Genomic DNA, 12,741 nt, shown 5'->3' with positions numbered 1-12,741 from the left:
TGAGGCGCAGGGGCCCACGCCCCGGCCCCTGGTTGGCGGAGCCGGGGCCCTCCCGAATGGGCGGAGTGGCTGTCAATCATCGCGGAGGCGCCAGTGCTCCTTCAGCATTCGCGTCGGTGGTTGACTCCGCTCCCTTTTCGTGACGTCACTTCCTGGCGACCGCTCAACGCTGCCAGTAACTAAGGTAATGTCGAGAGTCAGCGGAGCAGGGAGAGACAGCGGCATTGGGAACCGTGGGTAAGCTTGGAGCTGAGTGATCAACACCTACATACAACAATAACACTGTTGTAATGGCCGGAATCATCTTCTGCGAAGCAACGGAGCTCTATAATTTGCTCAATCAGCGCACCAAGTACTCCAGACTGACAGAGCCTATTTACCTCTATTTAGTTGGTGAGTAGAATACACGGTGAGGTGGGATGTGTTTGAATTAGTGAAGGCGCAGAAGGAGGACATTCGGTCCATCCTGTTCATGCTGGCCTGAAAGAGCCATCTACTTCAGCTCGCCAACTGTGATTTGATGTATTCCTGCAGGTTGTCATGACCAGCCCACACGCCATCAGCCACAACAAATCCACCTTTGCTACGCACTGCCTTCCTGCAGCATTTGGAAAGCGAAAAAGACTCATTGGAATCATAGAATCCCTACAGTGCATAAGGTGGCCATTCAGCCTATCAAATCTGAACAGACCCTCCAAAAGAGCACCCTACCCAGGCCCACATAACATGTTCGCCACTAAGGGGCAATTTAGTGTCCCTGTGCATCTTTGGACTGTGGGAGGAAACCCGAGCAGGCGTGGGGAGAATGTGCAAACTCCACACAGACAAACACCCAAAGCCAGAATTGAACCCGGGTCCCTGACATTGTGAGGCAACAGTGCTAACCACTGTGCCACCCTGCCGTCCCCCAATTGGATGATGCTTGACTGTTAGCCCAGCAGTCTTTCCCCCCCTCCCCCTCCCATATTTTTATATCTGGTAAGGAGAAATGGCAGAAGAAAATGACAAAAACACCCAGTTTTTTTTAATGTCTGGGTTTTTCTCCAGGGTCGTGCACAGCAGTGTTCTGGAGATTGATTTTCAGTTCTTGGAGACTCCAGGTCAACTATGGAAGATAGGCAACCCCATCTCCTGTCAAATCCAACTTGTCAGCTCTTGGTTCACACCATCCTCCATCAACGCCTTTCACTTCACTGTGGTTATAGAATCATAGAATTTACAGTGCAGAAGGAGGCCATTCGGCCCATCGAGTCTGCACCGTCTCTTTGAAAGAGCACCCTACCCAAGCCCACACCTCCACCCTTTCCCCATAACCCAGTAACCTCACCCAACTCTAAGGTCAATTTTGGACACTAAGGACAATTTAGCATGGCCAATCCACCTAACCTGCACATCTTTGGACTGTGGGAGGAAACCGGAGCACTCGGAGAAACCCACGCATACACGGGGAGAACGTGCAGACTCCGCACAAAAGTGACCCAAGCCGGGAGTCAAACCTGGGACCCTGGAGCTGTGAGGCTAACCACTATGCCATTGTGCTGCCCCTGGGTAGCACTCTGGATCTCATTCTCACTGCAGCCATCAAGAAAGACCCTGTTAAACGCACCATTTAGCGGACTTTAACTGCAGTCCTCTGAATCACACACATAGTATTGAAGTTTTTTACCTTGCACTCATCAGGATAGCTAACAGGTAATTTCCGACAGTAATGGGAACAACAATTTATACTGCATGAGAAAAGTGTGCTGATTGATTGGTAGAGGTATTGTCATGCCCTCCCTCCCCGTTGGATTTATCTTGCCAGCTGTTCTGGTAAGTGCAATGAGGCTTTCATTGTATGTCTCTTTTTTCAACAATACTCAAGTTCTATTCTCCCCAATGGCAATTAGTTAGTCTTCCAATTCCAAAGGGAAGCAGCCCATAATCTCGGTGCCCATTTTGTTTCCTTTGCCTGTTCCGTATTTTCTTTTCTTTTTGCTTGCAGTCAGCAATATGTCTACTCTCGGCACATCTTTTGTTGCCCCATCAACATTCTCTTTATTCAACTTCCACTAGAGTGACTCCTTGTTCGCTACATCTCCAAAGGTTCTGGCTGCCCTAACCTCTTCTCTTCAAACAGACAACCAGCTCTCACCAGCTTCCTGCTTGGCTGCTAACACAAAAACAGATTTTTTTTCTGCAGGAGCTGCTTCTGATCCATAGAATCCATACAGTGCAGCAAGAGTCCCATTGAATCTGCACTGACTCTCTGAAAGAGCACCCTACCTAGGTCCATTCCCATACCCTATCCCTTTAACCCCACCTAGGGGGCAATTAAGCATGGCCAGTCCACCTAACCTGCACATCTTTGGACTGTGAGAGGAAACCGGAGCACCCGGAGGAAACCCTGTCTTTTTCACTCCTTCTCTGCATGTCTTTTGTGTCTCTACCTCAATATAGCATCTGTCTTTTTTGCTGTGTCAAGATGTGAAAACTGACACTTGATTTTTCAAAAGGTTGCAGCTTGGGTTTCTTTCCCCATGATAACCAGATCACATGGGCTATCTCCAGGCAGAAACTTAGAATGGAAGTTTTTGGAGTAGAAAATAGAGATCACACAAACACAGAATCATAGAATCACTACAGTGCAGAAGGCCATTCGGCCCATTGAGTCTGCCCTAACCCTTTGAAAGAGCACCCTACCTAGACTCACGCCCCATCATCCAAATCAGAATAAGCAATCCCAAAGGATAACCATGAGTAAAATGAGAGTCTGGGTTTAGTGCCCACCTCCAAATATTTCTTCCATAAAAAGAATCATCACACATGTTAATTGGGTTGTGCTTTGGCATTAGAAAACACACAAACAGTAACAAATATCATTTATTGTGGTGAATCACAGTAGCGTAATTCACACTGTATTACTATGTCTCTGTAAGCTCGGCACACGAGCAGTTGCGCGGCTCTGCCACTAGGGGGAGATGCACTGGGAGTGTATGGGAGTTTGTACTGGGCTCCACCCACGGCTCCTCCCCCCTAACCGGAAGTATAAAGGTTGATGCTGAGAGCCTGCCTGCCAGTTCGTCTGGAGTTCATTGTGTCACAGGCAGGCTCTGTTGTAAGACGATTAAAACCACTGTTCACTTCTAATCACGTGTCGCGTGAATTGATGGTCTCATCATTTATAAAAATGTGTTTCCCTAAAGTTGTATTTATAAACAAAGAACAAAAAAGTACAGCACAGGAATAGGCCCTTCGGCCCTCCAAGCCTGTGCCGACCATGCTGCCCGTCGAAACTAAAATCTTCCACGCTTCCTGGGTCCTTATCCCTCTATTCCCATCCTATTCTTGTATTTGTCAAGATGCCTCTTAAATGTCACTGTCGTCCCTGCTTTCACCACCTCTTCCGGCAGCGAGTTCCAGGCAAAGGGAAACAGCATACTTTGTCCTGGATGTTGTCAAGCTTCTTCAGTGTTGTTGGAGCTGCCTCATCCAGGCAAGTGGAGAGTATTCCATTACACCCCTGACCTGTTCCTTGAAGATGGTGGACAGGCTTTGGGGAATCAGGTGGTGAGTTACACACTTTAAGATTCCTAGTATCTGACTTGCTCTTGTAGCTACAATATTTATGAGAGATTTAGTTAAATTTCTGATCAGTGGTAATCACAGGATGTTGATAGTGAAGGATTCAGTGATGAAAGGGGCATTTGAATGTCATGGACAATGGTTAGATTCTCTCTTGTTAGAGATGGTCATTGCCTGGCAGGGTGTGGCACAAATGTTACTTGCTACTTGTCAACCTAAGTCTGGATATTGTCCAGATCTTGTTACATTTGAAAACTGACTTCTTCAGTATCTGGAGATGTCATGAATGGTGCTCACAATTGTGCAATCATCAGCGAACATCCCCACTTCTGACCTTATGATGAAAGGAAGGCCATTCATGAAGCAACTGAATGTGATAATAATATAATCTTTATTAGTGTCACAAGTAGGCTTGCATTAACATGCAATTAAGTTTCTGTGAAAATTCCCTAGTCGCCACACTCCGGCACCTGTTCAGGTACACAGAGAATTCAGAATGTCCAATTCACCTAACCAGCACGTCTTTCGGGACTTGTGGGATGAAACCAGTGCAAAGAACAAAGAAAACTACAGCACAGGAACAGGCCCTTTGGCCCTCCAAGCCTGTGCCGACCATGCTGGCCGACTAAACTAAAATCTTCTACACTTCCTGGGTCTGTATCCCTCTATTCCCATCCTATTCAAGTATTTGTCAAGATGCCCCTTAAATGTCACTATCGCCCCTGCTTCCACCACCTCCTCCGGCAGCGTGTTCCAGGCACCCACTACCCTCTGTGTACAAAATTTGCCTCGTACATCTCCTCTAAACCTTGCCCCTCGCACCTTAAACCTATGCCCCCTAGTAATTGACCCCTGTACCCTGGGGAAATGCCTCAGAATATCCACTCTGTCTATGCCCCTCATAATTTTGTAGACCTCTTTCAGGTCACTCCTCGACCTCCGTCGTTCCAGTGAGAACAAACCAAGTTTATTCAACCGCTCCTCATAGCTAATGCCCTCCATACCAGGCAACATTCTGGTAAATCTCTTCTGCACCCTCTCTAAAGCCTCCACATCCTTCTGGTAGTGTGGCGACCAGAATTGAATACTATACTCCAAGTGTGGCCTAACTAAGGTTCTATACAGCTGTAACATGACTTGCCAATTTTTATACTCAAAGCCCTGGCCAGTGAAGGCAAGCATGCCTTCTTGCCTACCTTCTTCACCTGTGTTGCCCCCTTCGGTGACCTGTGGACCTGTACACCTAGATCTCTCTGACTTTCAATACTCTTGAGAGTTATACCATTCACTGTATATTCCCTACCTGCATTAGACCTTCCAAAATGCATTACCTCACATTTGTCCGGATTAAACTCCATCTGCCATCTCTCCGCCCAAGTCTCCAAACGATCTAAATCCTGCTGTATCCTCTGACAGTCCTTATCGCTATCCGCAATTCCACCTACCTTTGTGTCGTCTGCAAACTTACTAATCAGACTAGTTACATTTTCCTCCAAATCATTTATATATTATACAAACAGCAGAAGTCTCAGCACTGATCCCTGTGGAACACCACTAGTCACAGCCCTCCAATTAGAAAAGCACCCTTCCATTGCTACTCTCTGCCTTCTATGACCTAGCCAGTTCTGTATCCACCTTGCCAGCTCACCCCGATCCTGTGTGACTTCACCTTTTGTACCAGTCTTCCATGAGGGACCTTATCAAAGGCCTTACTGAAGTCATATAGACAACATCCTCTGCATCAATCAGCTTTGTGACCTCTTCAAAAAAATCTTATCAAGTTAGTGAGACACGACCTCCCTTCACAAAACCATGCTGCCTCTCACTAATACGTCCATTTGCTTCCAAATGGGAGTAGATCCTGTCTCGAAGAATTCTCTCCAGTAATTTCCCTACTTCTGACGTAAGGCTCACTGGCCTGTAGTTCCCTGGATTATCCTTGCTACCCTTCTTAAACAAAGGAACAACATTGGCTATTCTCCAGTCCTCCGGGACATCACCTGAAGACAGTGAGGATCCAAATATTTCCGTCATGGCCTCAGCAATTTCCTCTCTAGCCTCCTTCCGTATTCTGGGGTAGATCCCATCCAGCCCTGGGGACTTATCTACCTTAATATTTTTCAATATGCCCAACGCCTCATCTTTTTGGATCTCAATGTGGCCCAGGCTATCTGCACACCCTTCTCCAGACTCAACATTCACCAATTCCTTCTCTTTGGTAAATACTGATGCAAAGTATTCATTTAGTACCTCGCCCATTTCCTCTGGCTCCACACATCGATTCCCTTGCCTATCCTTCAGTGGGCCAACCCTTTCTCTGGCTACCCTCTTGCTTTTTATGTCCGTGTAAAAAGCCTTGGGATTTTCCTTAACCCTATATGCCAATGACTTTGTGACCTCTTCTAGCCTTCCTGACTCCTTGCTTAAGTTCCTTCCTATTTTCCTTATATTCCACACAGGCTTCGTCTGTTCCCAGCCTTCTAGCCCTGACAAATGCCTCCTTTTTTTTTCCGGTAAGTTTTAAGTGCTGGTGGACAAGGATAAGAGTGGTCCTAGGGTGAATGCGCTAAATTGGGGGAAGGCTAATTATAACAATATTAGGCGGGAACTGAAGAACCTAGATTGGGGGAGGATGTTTTTGACGAGGCCTACAATATCTCTCGTTATCCAGGATTCCCAAAATTTGCCGTATTTATCGTTCTTCCGCACAGGAACATGCCGGTCCTGAATTCCTTTCAACTGACATTTGAAAGCCTCCCACATGTCAGATGTTGATTTACCCTCAAACGTCCTCCCCCAATCTCGGTTCTTCAGTTCCCGCCTAATATTGTTATAATTAGCCTTTCCCCAATTTAGCGCATTCACCCTAGGACTACTCTTATCCTTGTCCACCAGCACTTTAAAACTTACTGAATTGTGGTCACTTTTCCCAAAATGCTTCCCTACTGAAACTTCTACCACCTGGCCGGGCTCATTCCCCAATACCAGGTCCAGTACAGCCCCTTCCCTAGTTGGACTGTCTACATATTGTTTTAAGAAGCCCTCCTGGATGCTCCTTACAAACTCTGCCCCGTCCAGGCCCCTAGCACTAAGTGAGTCCCAGTCAATATTGGGAAAGTTGAAGTCTCCCATCACAACAACCCTGTTGTTTTTACTCGTTTCCAAAATCTATCTACCTATCTGCTCCTCTATCTCCCGCTGGCTGTTGGGAGGCCTGTAGTAAACCCCCAACATTGTGACTGCACCCTTCTTATTCCTGATCTCTACCCATATAGCCTCGCTGCCCTCTGAGGTGTTCTCCTGTAGTACAGCTGTGATATTCTCCCTAACCAGTAGCGGAACTCCACCACCCCTTTTACATCCCCCTCTATCCCGCCTGAAACATCTAAATCCTGGAACGTTTAGCTGCCAATCCTGTCCTTCCCTCAACCAGGTCTCTGTAATGGCAACAACATCGTAGTTCCAAGTACTAATCCAAGTTCATCTGCCTTCCCCGTAATACTTCTTGCATTAAAACATATGCACTTCAGGCCAGCAGACCCGCTGTTTTCAGCAACATTTCCCTGTCTGCTCTTCCTCAGAGCCATACTGGCCCTATACCCTAGTTCTCCCTCACTGCTTTCACCTTCTGACCTATTGCTCCGGTACCCACCATGAACAATGCTGTGGGAGATTCATGTTACAAAGTTCTAAACCTCAAATTTTATCAGAACAAATAAAACATCTCATGATAGTAAAATAAAAGCAAAATTCTGCAGATTCTGGAATCTGAAGCAAAAACAGAAAATGCTGGAAAAATTCTGTAATACTGGCAGCACCTGTGGAGAGAGAAAATAGAGTTAACGTTTCGAGTCAGTATGACTCTTCTCTTCTTCATCTCGTGCCTTTACTCGTCTGATACAGAATGAACTTGCCAATCTCTTTTCACAGTAATGTAAATATATTCTCAACATAGTTTTTTAAACTTTATTACAGATGTACGAACCAAATCTGAATATGATGAAAGTCATGTGATAACATCCAGGAGAGCAAGAACGGTAACATTTTGCTTTGTGGTTAAGAGAAGAAGAAATAATTTATGTAACGCGCCCATCTTATGATATCTCAAATTCATACACAATGTTGCTCAATTGTGTGGTAGCTATCATAATATACACCAGTATATCATGGTGCAGACACACACACTGATGGACATACACTAGCTCCAATCAACATGCACAAACACCGCAGCCAATCACCTGTTAGAACACACGCACTATAAAGACAGAGGGCATCACTTTTCCCGCTCATTCTGGATGCTGCCTCTCAGAAGCACAAGAGCTTATCAAGTACAGGACAGACTCTCACCACGTGCTGAGTGATTCAACTGGTTCGGACAGGCACAGGTCTCTAGTTAATCTAGCATTGTGTAAACCCACAGTTATAGTATGTCTAGCATTTTAAAGGAGTTAATAAAATAGTGTTGAACCACCTTCAGTGTTAGTGGCATATGTCTGCTTCACGAATCTACAGTGCCCAACACTTCATAGTACCAGTAGTTGAGGGATGTCAGAACTTCTGAGACCTACCTTCCAGTGATCAGCCTTCCACCAGTCTTCAGCCATACTGCAACATGAACAGAGTTTGCCTGCCGCCACCCCTCTGCATTACTGCCGACCTGGGCTCCAACTGGAATATTTTTAAACAGCGCTTCCAGCTGTACCTCGAGGCCATGGACCTGGAAGCTGCCTCGGACGCACGGAAGATTGCTCTCTTCCTCTCCACAGCCGGGGACCATGCCCTCCACATCTTTAACTCGCTCACCTTCGCCGACGGGGAAGATAAATCGAAGTTCAAGACGGTCCTCCTAAAGTTCAACAGCCACTGCGAGGTCGAAGTGAACGAAAGCTTTGAGCGCTACATGTTTCAGCAGCGCTTACAGGGTAAGCACGAACCTTTTCAGTCCTTTGTCACCCACCTCCGTGTCCTTGCGCAGTCCTGCAACTACAGGTCCACCTCTGACTCCATGATACGCGACCAGATAGTTTTCGGTGTACAGTCGGAGCCCCTTCACCAGCAGCTTCTTAAGGTCAAGCAGCTCACCCTGTCAACTGCCATTGAGACCTGCATGTTCCACGAGCTCGCCTCCACGCGATATTTCCGCATCCAGGCCGCTGAAACGGCGCAGCAAGCTCCTCACGAGGCAGAACGGGTCCAGGTCATCAAATCGCTCTAGGGCCTAAGCCTGGATGAAGGCGGCCATTTCCCGAGCTTTTCGCGGTTTCCCGCGCTTGGACGCAACAAACGTGGCGATGTCAAAGAACGTACTGCGCAGGCGTGCACTACGCTGGATCCCACCGCACATGCACGGTGGCGTAACAAACGCACTGACGCAACGGCGTGCGGCAACTGTGGCTCTGCCCACTTAAAGCGGCAATGTCCCGCTAAGTCCCAACGATGTTTGCAGTGTGGCAAACTTGGCCACCATGCTGCCTCATGCAGGTCGACTCAGCCTGCTAGTTTATGACGATCCAGCCAGCCTCGCAGGGATATCCGGGCTATTCAGCCCACTATCAACGAGCCTGTCTCAGACCTGTCCCCCGACTTTGACAGCAATGACCTGCAAGCCCTTTTCAAGTCGGCATCATAACAAAGCACAGGATGTCTCCAAAGTGTAGCACCAAGTCCATTCCAATACACAGCATTGATCCGGATGATGTGTGCCACCCTTATGGTCAACCAGAATTTGTCGCCCACCTCAGAGACTGAATTTATGAACTTTGCATATTTATGGACTCTCTGAGATGTTTCCTTCCTTGTTCAATAATTTTCTATTGGTTTGTATATAGCACTGTTCTTGGTCAATTTGTTGCATACTAATCATCTGCACCAGGCACCTTCCCTTGTATATAGCTTTGTTTTCCTGTATATAGCTCTGTACATATGTCTTTGCACCTCACATGTAGTTAGGAACATTCTTCACACACCCACACTATTTATTGTCACACATTCACATCAATTTTTTTAAAAAGGGGGGGAATGTCATAATATACACCAGTATATCATGGTGCAGACACACACACTGATGGACATACACTAACACCAATCAACATGCACAAACACCGCAGCCAATCACCTGTTAGAACACACGCACTATAAAGACAGAGGGCATCACTTTTCCCGCTCATTCTGGATGCTGCCTCTCAGAAGCACAAGAGCTTATCAAGTACAGGACAGACTCTCACCACGTGCTGAGTGATTCAACTGGTTCGGACAGGCACAGGTCTCTAGTTAATCTAGCATTGTGTAAACCCACAGTTATTGTATGTCTGCCATTTTATAAGAGTTAATAAAATAGTGTTGAACCATCTTCAGTGTTGATGGCATATGTCTGCTTCACGAATCCACAGTGCCCAACACCTCAGTAGGCAGAACGTCTTTTTGGACTGATGGCAGCATCCTGTTATTGGAAAATACCACTCGCGTACCAGCAGCGTGAAACAGCTTGCTTAACCTTTTTTCAAATTTTGTGTTGTAAAGCAATTTGAGATATCTCAATGGGTTACTTTTGAAATGTAGTGGAAAAACATGGCATCCAATTGGCTCATAACGAGGTCCTACAAACAATGAGTGCATGACTAACCAGTTACTGTACCAGCCTCCCCAAACAGGCGCCGGAATGTGGTGACTAGGGGCTTTTAGGGACTGTTTAGCACAGGGCTAAATCGCTGGCTTAGAAAGCAGACCAAGCAGGCCAGCAGCACGGTTCGATTCCCGTAACAGCCTCCCCGAACAGGTGCCGGAATTTGGCGACTAGGGGCTTTTCACAGTAACTTCATTTGAAGCCTACTCGTGACAATAAGCGATTTTCATTTAAGTTTTCATTTATTGTGGCCAGGATTTTATGGCCCTGCTGTGACGGAACCTGCTGCGGGGAATTTTGTTTCAGCAGGACCAGCTAACCTGGGTAGGTGGGGAGGTGTTGGAAAATCCTGTCCTGTGATCGATGATGTTAATTGAGGGAGGAGATTTGGCCAGAACACCAGGAGAACTCCCTCTCAGTCTCTATTCTCCCGTCCACCTCAACAAGCAGAAGGGCCTCAGTTTAGCATTTCATCCAAATATCTCAGTACTATATTGAAGTGCTAACCTAGAACATTTTCTCAAGGCCTGGTGTGGGGTTTCATTCTGTGACCTTCTTATCCAAAAGGACAAGTGTGGCTTTTGTAAGGGGCAATGAAAGGAGTCCATAGCGAGTTGTAGAGAAAAATAAAACTTACTTTTATTTGTCATGTTAACTATATACACAACTCGACTTCCGGTCATACATTTGGTGGCTCCCGGTCAAGGTGGTATATTTTGGTCTTTTCCCCGCCTGAAGGGCATAGTATTTGACGGCAAGAGGCGCTGGAGTGCCTGTGGAAGGTTTTACTCCTCTGGTGTGGCTGGTGGATGGCTCCAGGAACTAGGAGTGGGCAAGAAGAAAAGAGCTGCTGGAACTGGAGAGTCTTTGTGGTGCGTCACAGAATAAGATCAGTAAGAGGTCTTACAACACCAGGTTAAAGTCCAACAGGTTTGTTTCAAACACGAGCTCGTGTTTGAAACAAACCTGTTGGACTTTAACCTGGTGTTGTAAGACCTCTTACTGTGCTCACCCCAGTCCAACGCCGGCATCTCCACATCACAGAATAAGATGGCAGAGGACAAGGGAGGTGCCCTGCCCGCCCAGTGGTCAACGGAGCAGCTAACAAAGTTCCTCAAAGCAAAGTTCTGTCAGTGGAGGAAGGAGGTCCTGCCAGACTTAACCAAGGTGGTGGAACTGATTAAGTTGGGGATTGAGAGAGAGGAGCAGAGGCCAGGGCCGGGCGATCTAGAAAGTGGAGGAGGTGGTGGGGGAGCACGAGAAGTAGTTGGACTCATTGGTGCCCGAGGTGGGGGTGATGTAGGAGACCCAAAAGAGGCTGAAGGAGAAGGTGAAGGATCTGGAGAATTGCACCAGAAGACAAAACCTGAGGATTGTGGGCATGCCTGAAGGGACCAAAGGTGCAGAGGCCGGCACGAATGTGGCCAAAATGTTGGAGAAGCTGATGGGGAGGGAGCCTTTGAATGGCCCCTGGAGGTCGACCGAGCACACGGGGTGCTGATGTGGAGGCCGCATGCGGGTGAACCACCAAGGGCAAAGGTGGTGGGGCTGCATCGCTTTCTGGATAAGGAGAAGATTCTCCGATGAGCAAGGCAGGTGAGGAAGTGCACCTGGGAAGGGAAGGAGCTGCGGGTGTTACAGGCCCTGGGGGCAGAACTGGTGAAGAGTGGGGCTCGATTTAACCGGTCAAGACTACCCTTTTTATAAAGGGGGGTAAAGTTCGGAGCACTGTACCCTGCCCGCCTCTGGGTGACTTTCCAGAAGCCTGTGTACTATTTTGGCACATCAGAAGAGGCGATCGAGTTCATGAGGGACAATGGACTGGGAACAGCGTGAGGACATTGAACTTAGGAGGAGTTTGGGATGGTGGACGTCCGAGCCTGGTGACAGACCCGGGGGGGGGGGGGGGGGGGGGGGGGGGGGCGTCCTGATGGTGAGTGGGAAACTGAAGGGGATGCCGGCGATCCTGGTAAACATTTGGGATGATGTATATTTCATGAGGCGGATGCTTGATTTGGACTCGCACCAGTTGATCATGGTAGGGAGACAATTTTAGTACAGTTATAGAGTCGTGTCTGGACCGGTTGAGATTGGTGAACGTGTCGGCAGTGGTGAAGGAGCTGAAGGGGTTTATGGAGCACATTGGGGGGGGGGGGGCTGGACCCATGAATGTTTGGGAGAACTAGGGTGAAGGAATCTTCATACTTTTCCCATCTGCAGGTGAGGGACTTTACACGGAGGCAGGTCTCGATCTTTCCGCTCCTACCGCCCCAGGGGATACAGGACAAGATAGTGTTGAAAACGAGACTGGGGGAGGGGAAGGTCTCAGAAATTTATAAAGAGCCCATGGAATGGGAGGGAACTCTAATAGGGGAGCCAAACCAAAAATGGGAGGAAGAGTTGGGCAAGGAATTAGAGGCGGGAATGTGGGAGGATGCCTACAGTAGGGTTAATGCGTCCTCATCCTGTGCCAGGCTCAGCCTGATACAATTCAAGGTGGTCCACTGGACGCATATGACTGTGGCCTGTATGACAGGTTCTTTGAAGGGTGGAAG

At 47.6% G+C, this 12,741-nt stretch overlaps 1 protein-coding gene across 1 annotated transcript in view; it reads left to right on the top strand.

The window, feature by feature from the left end:
* Positions 1-5: 5 nt before the first annotated feature.
* Positions 6-12,741, top strand: part of styxl1 (serine/threonine/tyrosine interacting-like 1) — a 47,865-nt gene continuing 35,129 nt past the window's right edge. Inside the window, exons 1-2 of the mRNA XM_038813665.1 lie at positions 6-393; positions 7,540-7,601. Of these exons, the coding sequence (XP_038669593.1) occupies positions 291-393; positions 7,540-7,601 (165 nt within the window). The 5' untranslated portion in view covers positions 6-290. The remainder of the gene's footprint in view (positions 394-7,539; positions 7,602-12,741) is intronic.

This window comes from Scyliorhinus canicula, chromosome 12 (genome assembly GCF_902713615.1).
Source record: "Scyliorhinus canicula chromosome 12, sScyCan1.1, whole genome shotgun sequence".
In the NCBI taxonomy this organism is placed as follows: Eukaryota; Metazoa; Chordata; class Chondrichthyes; order Carcharhiniformes; family Scyliorhinidae; genus Scyliorhinus; species Scyliorhinus canicula.
This window is presented reverse-complemented; position numbering and strand designations above follow the sequence as displayed.